This window comes from Meleagris gallopavo, chromosome Z, assembly GCF_000146605.3.
Source record: "Meleagris gallopavo isolate NT-WF06-2002-E0010 breed Aviagen turkey brand Nicholas breeding stock chromosome Z, Turkey_5.1, whole genome shotgun sequence".
NCBI lineage: Eukaryota > Metazoa > Chordata > Aves > Galliformes > Phasianidae > Meleagris > Meleagris gallopavo.
In genome coordinates this window covers 34,585,643-34,612,983 of record NC_015041.2, presented here as the reverse complement: position 1 = coordinate 34,612,983, position 27,341 = coordinate 34,585,643, and the positions used below count along the sequence as shown (strand labels likewise).

General features: G+C 37.5%; 1 protein-coding gene across 7 annotated transcripts in view; it reads right to left on the bottom strand.

Moving 5' to 3' along the window:
* CEP78 (centrosomal protein 78) overlaps positions 1-15,031 on the bottom strand; it is a 28,593-nt gene extending 13,562 nt beyond the window's left edge. The window contains exons 1-13 of one of the 7 annotated variants that reach the window (XM_010725771.3): positions 14,820-15,031; positions 14,007-14,138; positions 12,594-12,867; positions 12,218-12,393; positions 11,529-11,601; positions 10,927-11,030; positions 9,363-9,537; positions 8,190-8,303; positions 7,881-7,945; positions 4,158-4,266; positions 2,566-2,701; positions 1,601-1,646; positions 793-936 (exon numbers count right to left, since the gene is read on the bottom strand). In XM_010725771.3, the coding sequence (XP_010724073.1) occupies positions 793-936; positions 1,601-1,646; positions 2,566-2,701; positions 4,158-4,266; positions 7,881-7,945; positions 8,190-8,303; positions 9,363-9,537; positions 10,927-11,030; positions 11,529-11,601; positions 12,218-12,393; positions 12,594-12,846 (1,395 nt within the window). In that variant the 5' untranslated portion in view covers positions 12,847-12,867; positions 14,007-14,138; positions 14,820-15,031. Of the gene's footprint in view, positions 1-792; positions 937-1,600; positions 1,647-2,565; positions 2,702-4,157; positions 4,267-7,880; positions 7,946-8,189; positions 8,304-9,362; positions 9,538-10,926; positions 11,031-11,528; positions 11,602-12,217; positions 12,394-12,593; positions 12,868-14,006; positions 14,139-14,819 lie in introns of those variants that run through there. The other 6 variants (XM_010725772.3, XM_010725770.3, XM_019610523.2 and 3 more) reach the window with 6 other exon arrangements.
* Positions 15,032-27,341: the final 12,310 nt, after the last annotated feature.

Here is a 27,341-nt window from a genome sequence, read left to right as displayed (position 1 = left end):
GCCAGACTCTGGCACTCATTGCAGCCAGCAACCTGAACGCTAGCACGCTGCTTTGGGATCTCAGTCTGGGTCGCCACGCTCTTCTTGGCTACAGCCCTCCTCTTACATGTGCAGGGGACCTTTGTCTGGGTCTCCACATGTTTCCTGGCAGTAGCCTTCCGCCGGGATGCAGCCATGGCAATCCAGAAGACCACTAGCACCAGCACAATCAGAGTAGCGTTACCAAGTGTGACTAATAGCTCCGCCCTGTTACTGAAAGTGCTGGATCTGCCCACGCTCTTTTACAGGTCGTTGATGGGTGCAACCGCAATTATCACCCTCTTCACAGAGACAAAACCCCTCCTTCCAGTCTCCTCAACGCCCTTATTAGGGAGGAGGAGGGAACGGAGAGCCGCTACCCTGGCAACGCCCCCGCCACGTGAGCCGCTCTCGCGAGAGGTGCCGGGCTGCACCGATGCCTCGGGAATCCCTGGATGAGGGAAAACCGAGCGAGTCCCTATGCATCCCGCGATCAGCCGCCTCAGCTCTGCCTGGGGCAGCTCCGAAGCAGCAAACCTCGGCGATCAAAAGGGGATCATCTATGTCACTGATAAAGATGTTGAAAAGTAATGGCTCCAAGATGGATCCCTGGGGGACATTGCCTGTTACAGGCCTCTGTTTGTACATAGAGCCATTGACCACAATGCAATCACCCTACCAACTCCTTATCCACCTAATATTCCACCTTTCAAACATAGTTGAATTGATATCACTGGTCTTCATGAAATTTAAGGCACAAAATGTGCTTCTTACCTGGAATTGTTGATACTCTGTTACATAGACCTTATCTAGGGATTTTGTCAAATCAGGATGACGGATAATATCTTCTAGATCTTCAGTCTCTTCAGTTTCAGATGTTGAAGCACTTTGTACAGTCACTTTCACAGGAATACCCGTCTGATCACATGAGAAAACAAAACCACATCCAGCCACAATATCAATCCGTGCAATAAAATAAAGAATTTTAATAGTATCAAAAGCTTTATTTAAATGCAAAGCTTTCCATAAGTCCATTAAAATGCACATTCAACCTGTCCAACTATGCAGTTTCTTCCTGATGTACACGGAAGAAGAGAGGGCTGGGAGGGGACAAAAATGCAATAGAAAGATGGAGAAGAAAAGAGATTTCCTCCCTTCCCCCACTACCTCTCCCCCCACAATTTGGTAGTTTCAGAGACAGGTTCAAACTCAAGTATGTAAAACTAAGTAGTCCAAAAGCAGAAGGAAGAGAGGAAGGGAGAAAGCAGCATCTCTGAGAGAAAAAAAATGTGAATTCTCCTTATAGCCTCAGGATGGACCAGCTTGTCAATTAGAGTAAGAAAAAAAGCCAGTGATAAAGAAGTAGGAATAAATTAAGTACCAAAGTTTCAACCAAATGCTGAAGAAAACTTATTCTGCACTTCTATGAGACAAAGAAACTAAGTTACAATGTTTTGTTTCAACTTTTATATAGTAAGATTCTAATGAGCACACATCTTTTTATAGGCACTCATCTAATAAATAAACTCTCATGTGTATGTATGTATGTAATAAATAAACTGTTATATAAGTAAGAAAGTACCTGAACCTTCACCGGTAACTCTTCAGAGTTCTCCACTGGCCCTCCCCTAAAAAATTAGAAAAGAAACATTTTGAAGACAGAAGTTTATCATGTTATTATTGCTACTTCTATTTCCAAACATATCGTTCGAGGAGAGGTGAAATTCTAGGAAAAAGTCTAACACTTAAAACAGTGTCAGACACTTTTGTCATTCCTTTAACATTCATTACATCCACATTTTGTTCTGCTACTATTCCTATTTAATCATGACTGGATGCTAACAACACCTTCAATAGGTAGCTTGCTTAGCTTATTGCAAAGTCAGACAAATTTGATGTCCAGAAACTCTAGGAAAAAAAAAAAAAGCTTAATAAAGGTAGTTATGATAGAGCATTAGGTAATTTTTTTGTATGCTCATTTGAATAACCTCAACTTTGAGCATGCAAGACCTAACGATCTTTATTATTTATAGTTTTTTTGTGTGTGTTTTTTTTTCCCCCCATACTGTTGGAAGAGAAGCCTAACAATACTACAACTTCCAAGTGTTATAAAATTTTCTTCAACTTCATACTGTTAAGATAGTTATTAGGCAATAATAGTAGTGACAGTAGAGAAACAAAATAGAAAGAAAAGATGGGCAGACTACCTAGACAGCAGGAACTGGATGCCAGATCAATTATACTACAAGCTTGGAAATGTAAATTACATTTTCAGCTACACTACATTTGATAAATCATTAGTAACAAGAGAACTAGTCAGCAAGATTTTTGTACACCTGTCAATTCCTACGGTGTATATTTTCAAAATTTACTTGAGCAGGATTTGTAACACCCTCAAAGAATTTTCATATTTTCAGATTTTTTTTATTTTTTTATTTTTATATGTTCAACTTTCAAATATGTATTTGAGAGAAAAAAAAAAATGCTGTTTTCTCCTACATGCAGGTTTTTATGCTTTAATATTCTCCCCTTGTAGTAAGGGCTCACCTGCACCTCTTTGCACGTTCCGCAGTGCGCCAGGGAAGGAAGCCTTTTGTGCCTGGTGGTAGTGGCTTTGGTGAATAACTGTCTTTCACAGATGTATTCTTTTTCCCAGGACTCACAGACTTTTTAGATGTTAATCCTATATTGAATAGCAAGAATAGGAGAAAATTCATGTTACCTAGGTATTTACATATAAAGTCACAGTTTACTATTTATAAGCAAAATCTCCAAAGTAGTAACAGGAACTGTGGGAAATCCATCTTTCAATCATTTTGCTGAAGTGTTCAAGAACTAACTTTTGTTTTGCTTCTCAAAAGGAGGGCTGGCCAGCTGACGTGTTTGCAGTCTGCTAGTATGCTTAACTCTTGTATCAGAAAAGGGTGCAAAGTTCCACATCCAAGGAGTTTTATTCATGTAAGTAACTTGAGTTATTCAACTAACTTCTCTGAACTCGCAGCTTAGACTGCCCAAGCAGAAAATAAAGCAATGTATGTTCTTTAACTAGCCCTCTAGTGGTTCCAGTGAGAAAAGTATTTTTTAAGTTTTCCAAGATGCTTACATCTAAAGCTGGGATTAGTGTTTAACACTTCCACAGACCACCAGCAATATCACACTTAAAAGGAATAATAATGAAAATTCATATTCACTGTTTCAGCCTTTTGCCATTGTTCAAGTCATATACTGTAATGCAAAGAAATTTAGAAGGTGGAATGATCGCCAAAGCATTATATATTAGTAAAAGTAACCAACTCAAAACTGTTGAGTTGAGGAGACTCAAGTTACTCCTTTGAGAATGTGCAGTAAATGCAGTAAAGCAACCAATTTTTTTTTTTTAAATGGTGCAGAAATACAGAACTGTAGTAACTTTATTCCAAATTTCAGTTTGTTCTCAGCAAGTAAACAAGGCAAGAGAGGTTGGTTGAGTTTATTTATTTTTCAACATTCTTCTCCCTTCCTGAATCCTGTAATTTAAATAAGGCATTTTCTTCTCCCATTGCTATGCTCACCAGAGTTTATTTGTACAGATTTTAAATTGATTTATGCTTACCTCTCTACTTCCAGATAACTGGAGCAAACATGAAAGAGCCAAACGTATTACAGTAAAGTTTTGAGTAACATATTCAGAAATGGTGTATTTCAACTATGAGTATTTATAAATATTCACAATACCTCTGTTATTTTAAACACACTGCTTATAATGAGCTTATATTCTTTGTACATCAGTAGAAGAAAAATCATTCTTCTTTGTTTGGGCAGAGGACAGTCTGCTACAGAAACATTACAAAAATCAGAAAAAATAGGCAACTCATTACCAGCAAATGTCCTAGAAGCAAGCACTTGTGGGGAGAATGCATTCAGAATTACATGCTTCACCATATTCAAGTCAGTGTATTCTCCTGTTTTCCCAGCCATATATATAGCAACATTATATATATAGCAAGAGTAAATTTGCTATACAAATTTCTGACAGTAGAAGACACTATTAAGTATAAACTAAATTTTCTTTAAAAAAAGATTCTGCAGAACACTGACATTTAAAGACATCGACTGTAATGAATTTATGAAATGTTTAAAGAACATAAAGACAAAATTACCAATACGAATAGTAGCTTTTCCTTTTCGACCACTTCCTAGAACAATAGTTCTTTTCTTTGGTCTAGCTTTCAAAGCATCTTTGGAAGACGGGGAAGACAGCCACTTATACTAGATTTATAAAGAAAGGTAGTTTTAGAATTTTTGATATTTAATAAGGTTCTCATTTTTGATTAAGGGATTTTTTGTAAGATATATGTAAGCCTCTGCTTGTTACACACAACTTAATAAAACTGTAAAGCAAATTAAAAAACCACAACGCCCCAACTCAACAACAGATTCAGTGCAAGTCTGAATGCTATGTTATCAGCAAAACACTTTTCCTTTTATAGAGAAAATAAAAGCATCAACTTCATAAAAGGAAACTCTGGCTCTTACTTTTCATTCTCTAAAGAAAGCTCTCTTACTAGGAATGACTAGCTCAGGCTAAGGTTCTCCAAATTAATAAAAACTTAACTTACATGATTTTTTTTTTTAAACCAAAGTCAGTATTTAAAAAAAATATAAAGTTTAATTTTCATTATCTCTAGCAAAACAGCCTCCTTACAAAGAAAGAACATCCAAATTATAATTAAGGCAATAATAACCAAAAGCAATTGTTTATTTCTTCATGACAACAGCTTTATTCTTTAAAGGTTCCTCATCTGCCAATTAGTTTTATCATTAGTTATTATTTATTGTTATCACATGTAGATAATCAAGCTACTGTGTCACAAAGTTTTTCAGTATGCATAATTAATACAAAATTCACTAATGAAGCAACCATCATAGGTAACAAATACAATGCAAATATTATTTCAGACAGCCCTAAGCCCTACATCAGAGTATTATGAACAGTAAGCTGATGTCATCCCTACCTAATGCATAGGGAAGATGCATTTGCTGTGTTTTAACCAACCAATTCCAGCACAGTTTTATCACTGGCAGGACTCTTTCCTCTCCCACTGCCTTCCCTCCATCTCCCCCTCTTGAGGGGAAAGGGAGGGGAAAGGGAGGGGAAAGGGAGGGGAAAGGGAGAAACCTTCAGACTTAAATAAGCCTTATATAAGCTACATTTTGACCTAGCTCTTGACAGAGGTAAGCTGTTCATTTCCAACTACAAAATAATATCAACTCTAAACTTTTGAGAGTAAAAATAACTTTGCTTTACTTCACACATTAAACAGCAGCTATTAGTACATTAAACTTGACATTCATCTATACATGAGAAGTGCTAATGGGCTAGATACCTGCTTCTGTTGTGCAATACCGAAGTACAGATACAGCAAAAATATTAAGACTGTTGAAAGATGTCTTAGTTCTTATGCTCAGGCTATGGAAGTAATTTGTTTTGTAGGAATTTTCAGTGAATTTTTAAACTTTTTCCATCTCTCCCAGAAACTACACAAACTTTCAGTACCTGCTACATACAGTATCTGTAATTGCAGTCCACTATATTAGAGCCATACAGTGCTGCTAGATAATACAACTTTGTTTTAAGGGTCCGTTTATATTTGTGGGAAAATTTCTTATGTTTAGAGGCTTTAGTTAGCAACCCACCTTGCAAAATTGAAAAAACAACACAAGCAGCAAGAATTTATATACTACTGAAAGGCAAAGAAGTGATTCATCGTTTTCTTCTGAAGAAGTGAAGGACTGTTGTGACTGATAGCCAATGAGAAAGTCATAACAGTACATTAAAGGCTGTGACAGCCAGTACATCATCTTCTGTAGTTAGGCTTATTATTACAATGCCACTCAAAAGTCCGTAACTTGTCTTTAGGAAGCAACACAGCAGCACCGTATCATTTTTTTCCTGTGTGGACAAGCAGGTTAGGCAAAATACAGATTTCACATAGTAGACACCCTACTATATAAACTTATATAGTATAGAACAGAGCTCTGTATAATATCTGAGGGGTGGCAGATTCCACATTTTCTGAATTTTACTCATGGAATTTGTAGCAGTTAGCCTGGCAAGTTAAAAAGCTGTAAGCAGAGATAGATGAATCTGGAAAACGTCCTAGGGATAGTCATTCAAGGAAATCTTTAGCTGGCTTCACAGGACAGGTGAGTTAGGAAACTTATGAGAAAAACTAGCCATTGACTAGTTTCAGACAAAGTTACACAGTGATAGGACAAGGTAGAATGGCTTTCAAGTAAAAGGGGAGATCTAGGTTAGATGTTACAAGCAAATTTTTTACTAGATGGTAGTAAGATGCTGGCAAGGATGCCTAGAAAAGCTGTGAGTACCCCATCCCCAGAGGCAGATGGGACCCTGGGAGGCCTGTCTATTTGGGTGCCAACCTTATCCACAGGAGGAGGATGGAAATGGGTGATCATTTCCAAACTAAGGGTGATCCTTTCCAAACTAAGCCATTCTGTGATGATACTCCTAACAACTTTTAAGTCTTTCTTTCAGTTTTTATTGTTAAAAAAAAAAAAATGCACCAAAACCTATGCAAAATATAACATACCAATACTGCTGACTGTTAGTATGTAACACATCAAGATATTACCTTGAACAACAACAACAACAAAAAAAATCACTTTTCTCTTCAAGATATTAAGGCTTATGTAATTGAGCTTTAAAAAAAAACTATAAAAACTGAGCTTTGGATAGTAAATGTTTCAGTTTCAAACAAGTATCAATCACAACATCAAATGTTTGCATTCATCTGGCTAAACAGGAGGATTATCCAATTTTGAATGTCTCCACTGTTACCATGATCAACAGTAAATGCTACTTACAACAGACAGTTTATGAGAAACAGAGTTATGAGATGATATAGTCTGGTGTGTTGTAATTTGTGGAAGAAACTGTTATTTAGCAAGTGTTATTTTTCATTCATATTGTTAACTGGACATGCAAGACTGTTAGCACTGACTGTAAGACAGTATACTGCACTATTTTGACGAATATAAAACAAATGTATTGAGTAGAGCAATCTCAGTAAATGAGACATTGCTTCATAGTTCAATTTTCCATTCACCTCGAGCTACATTCTCACTAGACAGATACAGATTCATGTCATACCTGCAACATTTTCTAAGTGTTGACTGCATTTGCCAAGGAGAAAGAGTAGTCTTTCACAGTTATTCCAGAAAGGTAAATAAGACATTGAAATGGAAAACATATTAATCCAGGAGATGCCAAATGAAATTCACAGTTAATTAAATTCTTCCTGGAGAACCTACAGCTCTGACTTTCAAGCTTTTTCAAAGCCAAAATGCAGTAAGTTCCAAAACAAGATCTGTAATTGCTGCACTTCTCAGAAAACAAGAGTAAACTTATTTGCTTACTAGCTCTTTGGGCAACTAAATCAGATTTTTATGTTATGAACACAGGATTTAGTATTTAAGTGGTCCGGACATTTTATGGAAGTTACTCTAAGCATTGTACAGAGTATTAGATACTAAGATGGCAAAGGGTGCTGTACATCTCTAGAACTTTTTTTTGTTTTTTTTTTAAAGATGGTCAATACTGGAAAGAATAGTCTTGAGTAACTTAAAAATTCATGATATAAATTATCAACAATATTAAGTATCAAAATAAATCAAGGTTTAAATTAAGCGTTTTTTTTTAATGCTTAAGTGTCACTTCCCTATTTGTAACTAGAATAGCTGCCTTAGATTAATTCTGAATAAATCCTTGTCAAAAAACAAACAAAAAAAAAACAACCAAAAAAACCAATGCAAAGCCAGGTGCAAGAAAAACAAAACACTCCAAAATGCCTACCACATACCTCTGAATTAGCACTATTTCCATTCACGAGAACTCTTTCAATGATGTTTTTCATCAAAACGTGATCTAGAATGAATTAAGATGTCTTAAGAATTCACTTTGAGAGAATTTCCTATGAGACAAGTATTTGTGAAAAATAGATCATTGTATAAGTAGTGGCTGCCTCCTCTCTTCAGCCACTTTTAAATGCTTAAGCAAAATATTGTTGCAGGCTTTTTTCTTTGAAAGCAGTATATTTTCCCCTCACTGAAGTTATTAGGAAAAAAAAAAATCTACACGGAAGAGGACAGAGGCAGCTATAGATACATACCAATCAGTGGATTTTTTCTTATATCAAGAACCACTAATGTTGTATTAGTTTGAAGAGCATCTAATAGTGACCTTGCTCCTTCATTGGATATTCCACACTGCTGTAAATCAAGTGCTAAAATATTTAGGGAGGTTAAAAAAATAAGTTAGTCAATGACATAACTTCTAGTGAACATAATAGTGAATACAATTTAATCCATACCTGTCAAAAACCCTGTTTCACAGAACATGAATGGAGAACATTATAGCAACAACTGTGTTGAAACATTAAAATTTCTACCTTTCACTTCTGAAATTAATAATCAGTATTACAGACCAACATTAAGATATCACTGCTAAACAACTGCAAATGAAGGAATACAAAATCACAGTTAAGTCACTGTGATTGAAAATTCTCAGTAGATATATTTCTGGATACCAGTTAATTCAGCTGCTTTGTTTACAAAAGGACCCCCCCATGTACTTTACTGCTAAGCTGCTTTCCAGCCAGTCAGCCCCCAGTATCTACAGGTACATGGGCTTATTCCTTCCCAGGTGCAGAACTTTGAACTCGTCTATACTGCACTGAATCTCTCCAGTTTGCTGAGGACCCTCTGGATGGCAACACTTTTCCAGCTTCCCAAAAAAAAAAAAAAATCAAAGCAAGGCTCATTGGCCTACAATTCCCCAGAGTTCTTTCTCCCCTTCCTGAAAAAAGAAGTATCACTTGCTTTCCTCCTGTATTCAGGCTTGTCTTCCAATTACCTAGATCAGTCAAAGATGGAGACTGAATTTGCAATGACAATAAGGATCTCCTATAGCACTTGTGAGTGCATCCCATTAGGACCTATAGACAAGCACATGTCCAGTTTGCTTAAGTAATCCCTAATTCTTACGCCAATATGCATGTTATTTGTACATCTGGCTCTGACGGTGAGGTATTGAAAGAATTTGATTACATGTACAGAATGCTTTGAATTGTACCATCACTGTCATTTCATACATACATACTACAGAACAAAGTACTTCTTCAATATCCTACAGGACACTTCCTCTAAGAGGTTGCTTTTCGTAGAGATTATTCTTTCCTAGATAAATAGGGAATTACTCTACTGCTTACATTTGCTATAACAGGCAGCAAATTTTATTTCTTGTCTATCTCTACTAAATCTTAAGAGTCAGTATTTCACAATACCTTTAAGCCACAGGTCTTCTCCCAGACAATCTGCAAAGGCACTTGCTCCTCGATCTCCAACAAGCATGTTGCAGTTGAAAGTAACACGCCTCAAGCCTGTCATATAGTCAAGGTCTGGTCTCCTGTAACGTAAACTTTCAGCCCAAGCTTCACCATGTCTTTTCATTGCCTGGTGCTTTGAAACAAAGTGTTACTGAATGCGAAGACAAAGCCATTATAAATAACAAACAGATAAATACTAGTATTTAATGGCTTGAGTGCTGAAGCATTTATATTACTCGTAGTTTAAGAAATACAAGTCATGCATCAGAACTGCAGTTAAGTCGTGTTTGTTCGCATCATCCAGTTTCCAGTGAAGTTATTAAATATGAATAGAAAATTCTGAACATCTTACCACCTTCTTTGCCCACTTACAATGCATCTTGAACACAGTAGGAAGTTTTGTGCTTTCATGCAAGCCAATGTTAACATTAATTAGAATACTGTGCTAGTCAAAAGTTTATTAATTAGTAGTTTTTCCAACAGCAAACAATTACATTATTTCTACTAAATGCTTAAGAATACTTAAAGCATTTTGAAACATTTGTGACAATGATGAAAGCACTCCTCAGAACAGCTATCATTTACAGCCCTAATCCTCATTTGAAGAAAAATAAGAGAGTCTAAACTTATTTCTTAAGCAAAGCCTATTATGGAAGACCATAATTAATTTCTCACACCATAAATACGCTTTTTCTGAATACAGTTTCACAGACTTCAGAAAGACTGTTCACATGCTTAACATCACATATGCTTTGATGGGTTAGAGCTTGAAAGAAAAAAAACAAAGAAGTGTCCAATAGCATAGGTTAATTCTACATTCAGAGTCAAGGAAATACACAGTAACTGAAACAAAAGCAGGCTGGCACATTCACTGCCATTTAGAATGACAACTCATTCATTATCCAGTCCTGCTATATATTAATATATTGGGAAAAGCTTGGAAGAGGATGTACGAGAACAAACTTCCAAAACATACTGCTTCCTTTGAGCTCAGTCCTATTATAACAAAGTGATCAGTATGGGCTGCACAGCATAGCCTATACTTCTTATTGTTAATCAGAATGTTTTCCTTTATTATTGCTTATGTGATATACTAAGCTGTTTAAATCTACTTCAACAAAAGTAACAAATAATTCAGCCTTCATAGACAATCACTTGTAGGCTTATGAAATTCATTACAATAAAAATTAGCTCAGCTTAAAAAAAAGTAACATGGCAAAAGTATTCTCACAATGAAACACAGTTTTCAGGATATATATATATATATGTATGTATGTATGTATGTATGTATGTATGTATGTATGTATTTTAAGAGAACAATCTGTGTCATAGCTGCCATAATCTCTCTTCCCTGAGACTTAAAGTCATGAACCATTCCTTGAGCTCAATACAATATATGGAATAGCACTGCTTTTATGATCAAATTAAAAAATGGGACAAGGATTTGTTACAAGCTGAATTGTTATTCTTAGTTATTTAAGTTACTGTGAAAATTTAGTTCCAAGAAATGAGATGAAATTACCTTTAATACATTTCCCATATGTTCTGCTCCTCGCCAGGTAAGGCTACATCCTGTGAAGTTAACATATCTGATAGTAGCTGAATTCTTCACACACTGACAGACTGCTAGAAAACAACAACAACAACAAAAAAACGCATGCATACTAAGTACACACGCCACAATAAGGTTATCCAAATAAACATCTTTTCACTGTCATATTAAGAAGCTGAATCAATTTTAGAAGGCAAATGCCATGTCAAAGATGCCTTTAAGCTGTTGTAAGATTATATATTTTAGTGCAGGTGGTTAGCAAAGATCATCTGAACATGCAAAAAAAGTGTTATTTCAGTTTACTTGTCTCAACATGATGAGGAAAGTTCATCTCAAACTTAAATATTACACTTACGGTTTTATTTCTAGCAGTTCTAATTATTAAGTAATTTAGCTATTCGCCAGTATCAAGAAAGGACATTCAAGTCTAAGTAGTGTAAACTCATGAATAAAGCATATTTTGATATTTTAATCTCTACAAATAAGTTTAGGAAGAGAAATACTTCAAAAACTGACCTATTTGAAAACTGTAAGAAAGAAGAATATTGACAAATTTTTGATTCTTAACTTACTTTCTAATCCTCCATCTCCAATTGGACAGTGGGCTAAAGAAATGCTCTCTAGAGATGAAGTTGTGGCCAAGCCCTTCAGAATAAAAAGAGTGTTTTTTTTTTTTTTTACAGACTCAAAACTACAAAAAAAACAGAAGTCCAAGTTACTACAAGAAATCTTAGGGAACTGGGAGGAAGGTCAAAGCTCATTGCAAAGCTCACTTTCAGCTGGTTCATTTTGTCTTAACACAGGAGGAGCCTAGCCTACAGGCAACAAGCAGCACTTCCCGTCCTAGAAGCCACTCAAAAGCAAACTAGAGAAAGTATTCTAGTTAACACTCCTTAGAGACCTGCTTTAATCTTCTTGGTTTATCACCACTTTTCCTCTGCCATTCACGTTAAATGTAGTTACAACCACAAGTGTAAGTTGTATACAGCCACATACAACACAGGAAAGTTGTTAATAACTTTCATAAGCCTTCCTTAATCAGGGCATAGGAAATCTGTACGATTTTGACAGGTTTTGACAGAATAAACAATGTTACACTGTCTCAAAAGAATCATGCATACCCTGGACAACACAGACATGTATAAAAATGAGCCCGTTTTAACATGACGTATTTGTCACAGATGAAGTTTAGTTGCTTCTTCTCTGCTTCTCTTAGGCTCCAAGCATTTTTTCATTTATTTGTATACTAATAGAGTCTCACCTCTGTTAGAAATATTAGATCTCTCTCCCTCAGAAGCAAACCTTGCAGTTCCAAATTTTTTAGTACATCTGAGATGCTGAGACAGCCTTTGACAGCTTTGCATAGTTGGCCAGTCAAATCTTTTGATCTAATTGCTGGAATTCTCCTTCTAAAGTAGGTTTTATATCTTTCAGCACCTAGTAAACAAAAATTTACACAGTGATAATCCACAGCCTCTACTGACTTAAAAGTAACCATAATTACAAAACATTTTGTTGCTGCTTTTAAATAAAAATAATTCCTTAGATGGTTCAATTCCTCTTATTTAAGCATTTAATCACACAAGTTTTACACAATAAATTTTAACATACATATCAGCAGAGACATTACTACAAACCTGGTTCTCCAAGACCTTGTTGATAAAAACTTCTTATTCCAACAGAAGTCAGATTCTTATCATGCCTAATAGCATCTAAAAGCGGTGTCCAGTCAGCAGCTTTGATGCTATCTACAGTTAGATCAAGAGTACCCTGAGTCAGGCTAACTTTCACAGCTTTCAATGGGACAGAGCCTTGAACAGCACAAAGATGTTCATAGTGTGAGTAGAAATCCACCATGCATTGTCTTCTTTCTTTGACGGAATCAATCATTTTTCTACTTGATAAATGTTTCTGTAAAATAAGGAAAAAAAATATATCAACTTCTTTCAACAAGAAATTCATTTAGCATTAACCTCCACTCAGCATGCATACTGAATTAATTGAATAAAACCACAAAAATCTAACATATAAGCACAAACTACTGGTAAGTTCACATTTTCATCTTAAAGCTTAATTTAGTTGCATCAGGAACTGCAGATTCCTGAAAGCCTTGAAAATCTCCTGACCCAAAAATCAACAGATAGGGCTATTCCTAGCAGAACTACTTATTATTTTCTCTAATAGAACCATAGAATGGCTTGGGTTGGAAAGGACCACAAAGATCATCTAGTTTCAAACTCCTGCTATGTGCAGAGTCGCCAACCACTAGATCAGGCTGCCCAGAGCCATATCCAGCCTGGCCTTGAATGCCTTCAGGGATGGGCATCCACAGCCTCCTTGGGCAACCTGCTCCAGTGTGTCACCCCCCTCTGAGTGTAAAACTTCCTCCTAATATCTAACCTAAACCTCCCCTGTCTCAATTTAAAACCATTCCTCCTTGTCCTATCACTATCCACCCTCATAAACAGACTTTCTGCAATCAAAAGTCTAAATTCCCATTTGGGAAGTATGTAAAGGCACCCCATATCTTTTTTTTTTTTTTTCCCCCCTCTGCCTGAGGGGTTGCAAATTGACTCAAGATAGAATTAAGTACCCACACAGGATACCCAATTTTTGTTTCTACTGTTAAAGGCTACAAAGGTTCAAGAATGCTCAGACAAGGAGAATTACTGGATGTGTGCACGCCTGCAATGACTGCTACTCCTGAGAATACAATTTAGGATTAAAAAAAGTTATTACTTCAATGACTGAAATTGTATAACACTGTCCTTAGTTCCTCTACTCCCATTTATTCATTAATTATTATTATTTATTCCCTTTTACTTCAGCAAAGTTGCCAGCATTAGATAATTTGCACATTGTGGTCAATGGAACTGAAATGAGTGAACTGCAGTACAATACTTCAGATTCAGAAAGTGACCATCAGTTGTAAAATCATCCAGAGACCACAGGATGAATCAATGTACAACAGCACAGCTTTCATCTCTGGAATTTCATCAGTATTCTTTCTCGTGGTTCATTCTGCTCCAGCACTTGCCCATCACACCCACAGAACTCCTGGCCCTTGTGTTCACCGTAGAAAGGTCCTCCAGGTTCCCAACTGAGCAACCACTATGTAAACCAGCACTCTTCTGCAGAGGGATGTTAGCAGATCTAACAGAACTCCAGGATGTCTTGACCGGCTTTGAGAAAGTAAGGAAAAATAATTTACAATTTCGGTACAGAAGTAAGAAGTTGTCAAATATGTGTATATATAGCAATATGTATATTTGCTATTGGCAAGTATTAAAATAGAAGACACAGCAAACCTCAGATAGTCAGCCGCACAAAGCAAGCTTTTAGTAAATAGGAAGTTTGTACGGATTCAGAAAAAGCCAGGGGGGGGTCGTATGAGATGTGCTCAGATAAAGCACGGGCTGTGCCCGGCACCCTGAGCTGCAACATGAGCAGAGGTTTACATTTCTTAAGCACCTCCCGGTCTCCGGCAGGACACAGCAGACTGACGTGGCCTGCACCGTGAAGCACACGCCATGCACTTCCAACGCCCAGCACAACACAGCCCCCGCTTACACCGCGTAGAGCGGTGCGTTACTACTCTCACACCGCACCTCGCACCCTGCCACCGGGAGGCGCTTCCCTGCCTGCCTGCCTCCCTCCGCGCCCCGCTTCCCCGACAATGCGCATCGCCCAACTTGCACAAAGCGGGCTAGAGCCCTCGCCTGACGGGTTATCACAGCCGAGCCGCCGCCCTCTTCCACACGTCTCCTCGCAGCTGCGGCCAGCACAGGCACGGCCGCCTCCTTTCCCCGCCAGCCCAGCCCCGAGGCCCGCCCGCCACGGCTACGAGCGGGCACGGATCTAACCTCGCAATTCCTCCCCAGCCTGCCAGCTCCGCCGCCGCCCGGCCCGCACGACCGTCCCTACACCGTGGCCGTTCCCTTGGCAGCCAACCGCCCAACAGCCCGCTGCCACGTGGTGCAGCGATCCAGCCCAAACAGGTCGCCACAGGCACTCCTCTGCGTTGGCCCCTCTTTTTCATGCGTTCAAAATGGCCGCGCCCAGCGGCCGTCCCGCCCCGCCCCGCCTGGGGCCATGCTCCCCGCAGTGCTCCCCGCAGTGCTCCCCGCAGTGCTTCCCGCAGTCCTCCCCGCCGGCAGCGAGGCGTTGCGCAGCTTAGGGAGGTGTGCGGCGGGTTGGGTATGCGGGCGGAGCGCGGCACCGCGTCCTTAGTTGTGCGCCTTCCGAGCGGCCTGCTTGTGCCCGGGGCAAATGCGCCTGGGGATTGATTCGTAGAGATTTTGCTGTTACTATGTCACAGCTTCCCTTTTCTTAAAAGAGCTTTTAAGGAAAGGCCAGAAAAACAGTAATCCTGTTGCCTACTGTCCCCATATCTGCTCTACCAGAGAGGTGTGTTATGGGCACTGTGAGCTGAATACGTTGCAGCATTTTGGCAAACAGCAGTAGCTTTCGACAGCTGGTCTGAGCTGTTGGAGAGCAAACAAACCCTTCTTCCCTAGCCATGTTTCTCATTACCTTGCTGGCTTAATTCAGAAAGACCTGATTGCAGTTCCTACTGGAGAGCCCTTGTTAGCACAGCGGATGGCATTAGATGTACCTGCCATCTAACTCCGCCAACTCCATGTATTCTATGTCCCAACCCTGGAATTGCAGGTCATTCACTGAAAGGGGCAACAACCACTTAAGAAAATGCCTGCTGTAAATGGGTGTCACAGCAGTTTGCTTATTTGGCCAGTTAGTGTTTCTAGTCTGCTTCAGAGATGGGAAATCTAAAGAAATTAAACAGATCAAGGCCCTTAGAACATCATCTGAATGCTGTGTGTTCATAGAGATGTAATACAATGTACAGCTGATGTTATCAGCATCAGAAGTAACCAAAGCAGCCCAAGTGCTGCAATCAAGTGTGCTGGAACGAGAATTATTTTAGTAAGTCTCAGGTCACTGTCTGTACAAATTGTCTCATCATGACATTTTGTGAATTGAGCATAAAAGGCAAATTGTGCAGGGCCATAACCATCCAAATGGTAACAGCAGATTCTGACTATGACTATAACACAAAATATTCCCAGTGCTTGTAATGCCTCTTATGGTCACAGATAAAACTCAAGCAAACTCAAATCTACGGCACATCTAGATAAAATGCTGCTGTTTTGGTAACTCACAATTAAGGGAGTAAGAGTTATAATACATCTTCAGTGCTAGTCCACATACATTTGAAATTCTTCTTGATTAATATGTCCTTAATCACTTTTTTTTTTTTTAATTCACTCATTTTAGTTTTCTGAGCTGTCTTTTTTGTCAGTCAGAAATCTGATTTTGTGTAGGGTGGTGTCTACAAATCTTAACCCTACAAGTCAAAGGTATGAGATAGATTATAACCCTATCTTACCACGTGAGTTGAATTTATAGTCATTTCCGTATTTTCTTTGGGAAATTAAAGTACTTAATCTATTATTTCAGTTGTAACTTGAAATCCTATGCATTTTAAGGCATGGAAGATAGAAAGGATCTCTGAAGATTCCAGGGAAGTGGACTTGGTATCTAAAGATATTACCTACCAGAAACTCTTCAGCCTTACGTTTTGTTGTCAATTCTGGTGTAAGTTATGCTTCAGTTGTAAAGACTGGAAGTTCAAAACAGAATTTGAATCATAGCATCCCTGTCATTGCTATATGGATGAAGCAAGAAACGTGTCTGTATGCAACTGTTACACATACAATGTCATGTGTTTGCATCAAGATTAAGCCTGAAAAAAGCAAGATGAGTGATCGCACTGTTAACAGAGCTCCTGTAATTTTCTGTCTTGTTCTCTCACACAATTCCCCTAGATCTTCAAATCTGCAAGTTACTAAGGTCACAATCAAGTTATAATTAAAAGGGAATTTGTTAGTAAGTAGACATATTCAAATTGGAAATTCAAAATATTGCAGAGAATCTGATGCACATTGCTCCTCACCAGACTTTGTTTCCTTTTACAAATCAGAGCCGAGTATCCATCCCGTCAACACTGATTTATTGGTGGTAGGTGGACAGCTGGACTAGAGCTCTCAAAGCTCTTTTCCCACCTTAATGATTCTGTTATTCTATAATTCATTGGTTTTTCATTCTACTTGCTCCTTTAAAGTTTAAGTGTGTTTTTTACTTTTTTCTTATAATCAAATTTTGGTAAAAGTAGCACAGATCTGCTCAAAAGCCTGGGTGCTGAGGAAGCATCAGAAATGTTCTGTGCATGTGAATCGCTGTGAAGACTTTCACTATGGGCTTTATGCCCTAGGCCGCAGCTATAAATATACATAACAATGAATCTGCCATTACTATCTCAGTTCCCATCACAGTTTTGCATCCATGGTGTTTCCACAGCATACAAACTGTAAGTAATTGAAGTAACTGTATGTAACTGAAGTAATCCTATTTTGTGACCACTGTGTGCTTTGAAAATAGCATGAAGATTTGGATTTTTGGTAAGTTAGTATAAGATTTAATAATGTAATGTCATTCAAGAACTGTTCTGGATGTCCAGGAAATGAACACATGGGCAAGCTTTCACCATTTCAGCCCTAACCACACAATGATTTGACCTGAATATGTACTGTATTCTCTCTGATTTTGCAAATAAGAAAAAAAATCCATATTCCAGTCATTGAAAAGTATTCTGAAGTCTTTTTTTCTCACAGACTTCCAAGTAATTGTGCCAGCCTTCTTTATTTAATCTGGAAAGAACAAGTAAAACATGAAAAATAAATGTATTAGAGCATCCAACTTTTCTGGAAAAGAATATTCAGGATGTTAGAAAATAATTTTTGCATGTACTATTAGTGATTGACAAGATTATTTTTTGTATTTTTTTTCCTGCATTCCTTGAGTTTGTTCGTTACTGTGTATTGCCCAACTCAGTCAGTATTGAAAAATCTCTGTTTTTATTAATGATACACTTAATGCTATGTTTTTAAATGTATAATAAATACAACATGTTTGTCAAAACATACATTTTTATATATTTATATGGTATTGGTGCATTTTGCTGTATTGCTTTTATTCATGTTCATTCATTGCCAGCATAGCAACTCTGACAATATTCTGACAATGCTGTGGAACCTATTTAGATATTTGGTTTCATGAAAGCATTAAAAAAACAAGACTTGGAATTTTTACTGTAGTGTTTTTGTTTCCTCTGGCCAGATTTCTCATTTTCATGTAAATATCCTGTATTTTCTAATTGTGAATATAACCCTTGCTTTTTCTAGGCAGAGACATTTCTGATTATTTTGGAAAGTTTTAGGTCTTTGGAAGTATGAAGAGGTTTGATGAGATACTGGGTGTCTCTGCTCCAAAACAGACCAATTCTGTATTATCACTTTGGTAAATTATGCCTTCTTTATCAGCTGTCATCTTGATGAATTTGTCAAACTAATTCATTTTTCTAACTGTTTTTTTGGTGGGCTTTTTTTTTGTTTGTTTGGTTGGTGTGGTTTTTTTTTTTCCTGTATCTTTCTAGGCTCCTTGTTTTACTTTGCTTAGTTTTTAACATATACAAATTCTAATTTTTAATCAAACTTAACATTACAAGCAATTGCCAGTTTTACACTGGAGCTGATGTTAGTCTTTTTATTGACAACACGGAGGAAAAAAAATGTACAGTTAACCTTATCAGTTCACCTGTTTGTGCAGCAGATATCTTCTTATTTTCTCTTGGCTTTATAAGTACATCTGGCCTGGAAGTCAGCCTACTTGATGACTTAACATTTCGGGTATTTTTGTTGTTGTTTTTTTTTTTCAGTTTCTCTATCTTGCTCTCCTAGTTCTGCTTATAAAACGAAATGGTTAACAATTTTGCCATATTCTGCAGAAGACTATCTGGCGTTGAATTCTACTTAGCAAAACAACAAAAGCTTTGTTTCCTAAACAACTTGAAACAGTTTTAAGAGCTGCTGCTAGGGCAGTTCTTTTGTCCAGAAGTGAGAGGGGAACTTTGTTGCTAGGTGGCAATGTTCCTCAAGTAAAGATGTGTTGGTGGAGCTTATAAATTTTGTTTTAAGCAAGCAGAAAATAATTAGAATCACAGAACGGTTTGGGACCTTAAAGTCCACCCAGTTCCAGTCCCCTGCCTGGTTGCCTCCCACCAGCTCAGGCTAGCCAGGACCCCACCCAGCCTGGCCACAAATGCCTCCAGGAATGAGGGACTCACAGCTGCTCTGTGCAGCTTGTACCAGTGCCTCATCCCCTTTGGAGTAAAGAATTTATTCCTGGTAGCTAACATGAATTTCTCCTCTTTTATTTTAAAATCATTCCCCTGTTTCCCTATCACTATCAGGTCTTACAAAAATATGCCCTCCCTCCTGATTGTAGTTATTTATTTTGTGTCATCATTAGACAGCTTTATCATGTTCTTCTTGGAACTTGATGATTGCATGAATTATTTATTGCACAGTATTATTTATTATATGCATTATACCATAGTAGGAGATGGTATTTTAACACACAGGAAGTATTTTAAAGAAACCTCAAAATCTCAGTATTTCTCTCAGGACAATCCAAAGGCATGCCAATTAGGAAAAATGAATTACTGTTTGTGAATTTTCATAGTAAAGCACACTGAATGACTAAAAGAGTTTTGAAACTCCATTTGAGTTAATTTATTACCAAGTAGTTGCACAAAAGGCTTAGAAACATGTGCTAGACATTGGAGGCTGACGCAGTGTTAAGGAGGTAACACTCCAGACAGCCTAAAGGGAAGAGAGAGAAAAAGCTGGGCAAGATGGAAATATAAAATATATATAGACTGAGGGAAAAAAGAGAAATGCTGAGACCTCAAGGGTGAATATTCTTTGTTTCAGAAAACTTGAGATGCATATAGGTCATTTAAATTCAGTTCTTTTATCTCTGCAAATAGCATCTTGTTTTTATGGGTAAGCTTTCATTGAAGTAGAGTAGGATGTATAAGACCAAGTAAAGATGACTGAGTGCAAAGCAGTTGTTGTTCAGTAGAAATATGATATTTTTCCTTTTGTCTACCACTGGCTTCCTTTCCTGTTCTAAAAAGCTAGGTCCCTGCAGTGTGCAGTACAATCTTGTAACTTCTTTCTGTCTCACTGTCAGGAATATACATAAAATCTTTTTTCAACCATCTGGGAAGAAAACTGTTAGAAAATGGGGGGCTGGAGCACCTCACCTATGAAGGCAGACTGAGGGAGCTGGGCTTGTTCAGCCTGGAGAAAAGAAGGCTGCAGGGTGACCTCATTGCAGCCTTTCAGTACGTAGAGGGAGCCTACAAACAGGAGGGGAATCAACTCTTTGAAAGGGTAGATAACAGCAGGACCAGGGGAAATGGTTTTACGTGGAGGGAGGGAAGATTTAGGTTGGATGTCAGGGGGAAGTTGTTTACAGAGAGAGTGGTGAGGTGCTGGAACAGGCTGCCCAGAGAGGTTGTGGATGCCCCGTCCCTGGAGGTGTTCAAGGCCAGATGGGACGGGGCCCTTGGCAGCCTGGTCTAGTATTAGATATGGAAGTTGGCAGCCCTACCTGCGGTAGTGAGGCTGGGGCTTGATGGTGCTTGGGGATGCTTCCAACCCAAGCCATTCTGTGATTCTGTGACTGATTCTGAAAGTCATGTGTATGAGAAGCCACAAGAGAAAACCACCCAAGAAATTAAATGCCCCAGAATTAGGAAGTGACAAAGTAATGAATGAAGAGGATGTAGAAAGACAGTAAGAAAAAAAAAGCAACATTCTTTATTCCATTTGCATATGTACAAAATATGCTATCCAAAATGTACTGTATAGTATATTGTACATTATCTAAAACTTGTGTCTGTGTAGTTAGATGCAGCTGTATTTATAAGGATATATATGCTAATTTTTTTTTTTTTTTGACACAGATAGTTATGCAGGTAAAATTCATGGTGTAAGAAACATATAAGACAGTAATATACTTTTGGCTAACTCTTCTTGTCCGTAAATTTCCACCTAGCTTAGGAACCATTTTCTAGACCTCATTGCATAGAATTAGTGATGGTATTTTGATTCAATGCACAGACCTGCCCAGGCTGAGCTGCCACAACAAGTTAAGGTAACAGTACCATTACTACATTAATTTTGATGTATGCAGTAACTTTTAGCATTTCAGTACTGAAGGAGGATGAAAAATAGTCTGTTTTCATTATAAGTTTCAGAAATGCTTTTTATCTGCTGGAGGAAGATAAGGATTACAAGACTCAATCACATAGAGTTAAATGGTTGAAAGGACAAATGCTTTCTATCCTCTGTCCAGCTTGGTAAAGTTAATGTGTAAGATGATATTGCAGGGGGATCCCTAATGCCTGAGGAACACTGAATTTTCCATATTAAGCATAAGAGTCATAGACAGGAACTAAGCACTGTTATTCAGCACTGCTGCTAGACATCTAACTAGATGTTTCCTCATAATGCCTCATAATTCCTTAGCCTGAGGAACACCAAGCAGAGCTAGCTGGCAACACAGAGTGCAGCAGACTGTAATTCTTGTACAGCTTTCATTACCAGAGCTGTACTTAACTATACATGGTAAAAGAGCTAAATTTATTTTGAAACAATGAAATTGGATTAATTTATCAAATATTTAGTACATAATTACAATAATACATTTATTCTGCTCAGCTTTTCATCATTACTAGTTTAATCATATCTGACATTTTACTCAATGTATAATGACATCTTAGTTTCTGTTAATAGCATGTTCTTCTATGACATTGAATGAGGCTTGCTTAGACTCAAAGTTCTTGCATATTTCTGTAGGTCTTCTTGTCTCTTTAAGGAATTTTCTATTAGGGCAACCCAAAGAACATTTTATATTTCTTGATATTTGTATTTCCAGAAAAAGTTCCTTTCAAAAAGTGAAAATTAAAAGATAGGCAGATACTTTTGGAACTAATTAAATGTTTGTTTTTTTATGATCTGAAGTAAAAATTATTGAAATACAGAACTCTTATACATTTATTTTTGTAATGTTTTCCTGCAAGTATGTCTTTTTACTAAAAATTCATGCTGAAGTACAGAAATTCAGAATTTCATTAGAAAATATTGTTTAGACTTCTGAAAATTCATGAAAACAGTTGGAAACATATTGATCATTTTCAAGTATCTTCATCCTTGGCCTATACTTTATGGAAAGCCATTTACATGAGTTCAGCAGAAGAACAAAAGACAAAATCACAGCAGCAAGATTTTTTAATGAAATAGAGAATCAGATTTGGTCATATAAAAATTTGTATTCCTGTTATTACTTCTTGTCCAGGGGAGATTTACCTTCTCTTAACATGCAATGACTTTTTCACTTTATGCTGCTTCAAAGGTTATGCAGCCCTGCTCAAAATATCTGTCTGGCAGATGTAAATCTACTTAGACCTGAAACAAAACAGTTTTGGATACACCTGGCTAGATGAAGCAGTTAGGATGGAAAAGAAAATTAAGTAACATTCTTAGTATTATTATTGAACCTTGGAAGAATTAAGTTCTCTTACTCTGATAAAACCCAATGACTCACTCAAGATTCTGCAGTAATTCTTGAACTTTCTCATATAGGAAATTGGAAAATTGGGACTTAGCAATTTATTGCATTGTGTATGTGGTTGATGGCATTTAGAAATATTGAGGGAAACACTGTGTTTGCTCAAAAAAGTATTTTTTTAGACTTGTAGTCAAGGACGAAATTATTTTCATAACTGTGATGTATAAAGACAGAATAACATTTGCTGGGCTCAGAAAAGTAGTTTGGCAGCCATCCAGTCTTAGGCGTATTGTTAGCAAAATGCTAAAGGATAAAATCCAGCATCACAGTCAAGCGTGTAGAAGTACGAGTGCAATGGGGTGAAATGAGGAAGTAGGAGTACAGAAATGTGAGTACAGGAGGAGTATAGCCTGTAGAGTATAAAAGTATGTAAGTATGAGCATAGAATATGCTGTTCTAATTCTGACATATTTGTTTGATGACAGTTAAGAATTTAGTGTATGAATACTGTTGATCAACATGTAAATATTTTTTACCTGAATTTCACTGCTGGTAACATCTCAGTCTGAAAGTAGATTGCTCTTTTCTCATATATATTTCCAATCTTTTCCAGAGCATCATTTCATGTAATTTACCCCTATTTGCACATCAATGCCATGTTTGGATTTTCTCTTTAGAAGTCATAAAATAAATTATTGTGCTGGCAGAGAAAAGAACCTATCAAGAATGGTACTTCTGTGTATTCTCCAAAATACATTAACTGCTGAAATTAAATTTAGCGTATGAATATAAATGTACACTTTAATGTATTTTACATTTCTTTATTAGTAGAATTACACTATTGGACACCAGCTAGGTAGTCTGCAGATCCCTGTCTACAGGGAACACTGTAGATACAAACTATGCTTGCACTGTTTGTTGTGCGGTTTGAAAAATGTATAGATGTAGTGATGCAGGAATTTTTAGCCTTTATTTTAATTATTTAATTACAAATAGTGTGTGCTTATTTTATATTATCACCTAAAAAGTCAAACAGGGATATAAGTTTTACTAAAGCAGTTGGCCTAATGCACTGTGCTATATGTGGTAAGTTGACATCAGTGGCTGAGCAATGCCTGCCCAGCCAATGTCTCATTCCCTCTCCCTAACGGGACAGGGGGACAAAAAGTAAGAATGAAGAGCTTAAGGGTTGAGATTAAGAATAGAGAAATAATTTACCAATTATTATCAAAGGCAAAACAGATTCAACCTGGGAATGATGAATTTACTGACAATAAACAATAGAGTAGAGTGGTAAGAAACTAAGAAAAAAAAAGACAGGCAGTTTCCCCCCACCCCACTTTTTTCCCAGGGTCAACTTCAGTTCCTCATCCTCAGTTTTTCTACCTTTTACATCTCTACTGTAGGAGTTAGTACACAGCACCCTGTAACAGCCCTTGCTGCTTCTTCCCAGTGTGAGGTCTCTCGATAGTGTCTGCATAGGATACAGTCCTTTGCACTGGATGCAGCTCTTCAAGAACAGCTTTAGTCCTCTCTGCAGGTTTGTCTATCAGGAACTAACTACTCCAGTATGGATCCCCCTCAGGCTGCAGTTCCTTCTGCCATGTGGTCTCTCCACGGGCTGCATCTTCCTTCAGGACATACCTGCCACAGTATAGTGTCCTTCAATAGCTGCAGCGTGGAGCACTGCTGTGGCATGATCCTGTGTGGGCCAACACCATGGTTCATCACTGTCCTATCCACAGGCTGCAGCCAAACTGCTGCTCAGTGTCTGGAGAACATCCTGCCCTTCTGTTGCACTGGCCTTGGGGGCCATTTCTCTCGTTTTCTCTCTCCTATCTCCCAGCTGTTAAGCGGCATTTTTTACCCTTAATAAATGTGTCACAGTAGCACTACCAGTGCTGCTGACAGATTTACCTGTGTCCTGTGGTGAGTGCGTTGTGCAGTCACCGTGTCCAACACAGGACAGTCCCACATCTTGTCTCAAAGAGACCACTTGTGCAGGCACTCTTTTCTGCCAAAATTTTGATATGGACTCTTGGTACACCAAAATGTATTTTCTATATCAAGAAATTAGGTGGCAAACAGCAGGTAAAATTTGTACACACAATTTTCAGGGTAATGTGAGACAGACATCTTTCTAAGTCCTGAAAGGCTATTAGCATTTCTGAAAACAAATTAAGTAAAAATTCAAGAATATAAATAGTTTTTTTACTAGTCACAAATTCTTCAAGATAATTATTGTTATCTAAATAACAGTAGGCAAGTGGACACTTGCAGGGCCAGGGTTCTCAAAGACAATATACAATAACTGGTAGAGATAATGTAATTTCATCTTAAAAGAACAAGCTACTGCCTGTTGTATTTCTAGCCATGTGAGAATAGCAAAGCAATCCTAGAAATACAATCAATGAACAAGATGTAAAGTAAGTAGAAGTAAGTCTGATTTATGTGTAAAATGTTCTTGACAACAAGGTACGTACAGCTGGCACCACAGTTGTAAGAGAATGCACTGCTAATGACTCAGTGAGTACTGTACTCAGAAAAGTACAAGATGACCAACTATTAAATAGAAGCTCAAAGTTTTTCAAGCAGTGGTTTAATTTAAAAAAAAGCAGAGCTGAGGAACATGTAGAGACAGAATGCTGTCCTGAGTGGAAAAGAGTAGTAAAGGAGAAATGAATCAAAGCAATTCCAGCGAAATAGCTCTCTTCCTGACATGTAGCCCAATTGCAAAGAGAAGCCTGGCCTCATCCACTGTCACAGCAAGAATTCCTTATTGAGACTACCTATGATATTTTCTGATATCATGAGATGAAGTGCTCAATCCGGATGTTTCCAGAACTGCTGAGGAAACCCATGAGCAGGCAAACATATTTGGAGCCAAGTTTGTGCAATGCAGTAATAGTCTTGGTTCTTACTTCAGTATTTCTTTACCATTAGACTTGCTTTTTCATCTTACATTTTACTAATCAAGTTAATTTAATTAAGAGACTAACATTTAATTCTGTGGAAAATCAACAGCTTGTTTCTGCTTCTTTGTACTGGGAGTTATCCCAAGGAAAGGAACATATTTTTAGATGATTCTTCTCTGCTCTTTAAGGTATCCAGCTGACGTTTTCGATATGGAGACTTGTGTTTTCACATAATGGCTATCTTTGAGTTATCCTTGAGTGCCCACATCAGATGGGCACTTCCAAAATCCTGGCATCAGGTGCACAGTATTAAGACCATATTAACTGTATTATTAAGAATGCTATTCAAACCCTTTTACTTCAGTGTTTGGCCTTGTAGCTATAATTAACAGAATGCTTGAGAACTCAGTTCACCATTCATTCATGTATGTAGCTCTATTGGAGCCAACAGCAATCTGCACCTGAGCACTCTGGGAATTTCACGTCATATTTGATGCCTCTTATTTATATGTAGATGAGACATAAAACATTTGAAAAAAGATGAAGAATAACAGCTTACTACAGTATCATATGCAGTAAAACATTTTGATACTTAATAGAGGTACATGTATTAATATGTAAATACATATTAATTTTCAAAAATAAATGTGTGTTATTATTCATTATTTATTGATACTTAGGGAGTAAATATGACTTCTAAACAGACATACTGATTAGAGTTTGCTCTTAAAGAGAGAAAAAAACACTCTTTACGGCTCATGTTAATGTAGACTATCAGTTAGAAGCTTTTTTTTTTTTAAGTAGAATCTGTTTTGAACATTTCTGAAACTCTGAAATATTAAACTATTCATGCTTACCATTGGCTGTTTTCCCGATCTTAAAATAATGTTTTAATTGCAAATGTAACCTTTTATTTCAAAAGCTGTCTCATGAAATGTAATGCACACAAGTCTCTGTGAGGCTGCAGCCAGCAGGTACTTCAGCACACTTGAATGGTCCTTGTAACTGCTGAATTTTACATCTGAGTATCACACTGATGTCTCAAAGTTAAAAATTCAGTTTGTGGCATGCACATAAAAATCTGTTCGTGACACGAATTCATCCTCTGATCTTTACTGTAATTCTTGAATAACAAATTCGAGTTAAGCATCTAGACTTTTCTTAAAAACTCCTCACTGCAGAGGATATGAGACAGACTGTGTCCGGCAAATACATTCCTTCTAAGGAGAGAACTTTTTGGAAGTTGTGAAGGTGGTAGTTGCTAAAAAGAAATCCAAAATTGGACAGACAGAAGACAAACAGATTCTAAATGCTGATCGAGGGCACGATGTCCTAAATCAGACCACCAAACAAGTTGTATTGGCTTAATAATACAGGAGTTGCTAGCTGATGGTGTAATTTTACTAACAGTGATACATTTATAACTACTGAATGTTCTACTTTGCATCTTTGCAGAAGGGCTGAAGATTTCTCTGAATTCAGTTTGTGCTCACACTGGGTGAAGTACAGTATAACTGCAGAGAGGGCTGTGCCATGGTGGAAAGAAGGAAATGTATCCACTGAGAAAGCTAATTTCTCTGAAATACCTACAATATCATACAGAGCTTCTCCTGTGTATTTGTATTACAGCTGATTTCAATTAGGACTGCGATAATGCTCTCTGAACACTAAATTACAGAATTACAGAAAAAAGAAAAGCCACTGCTCAACTGTTGTTTGCTGTCTGTCTGCATGCATTACAAGTCAGATCTGGAATAATTTACAAAAAGATGCAACAGATGAACAAAGCATCCAAATGGGGCAATGAAGGCAAAAACAGAATGTAAAAGAGATTAAGGAAATGGCAGTAACTAGTATCTACGATTTACAAAAGAACTCACATGACAAGCAGTACTCTCAGCTCACAGCTAAAACAGACAGTTCCCAACATGGCCAGCTGTGTAAGAACTGTAATAGATGCAATCCTCATAT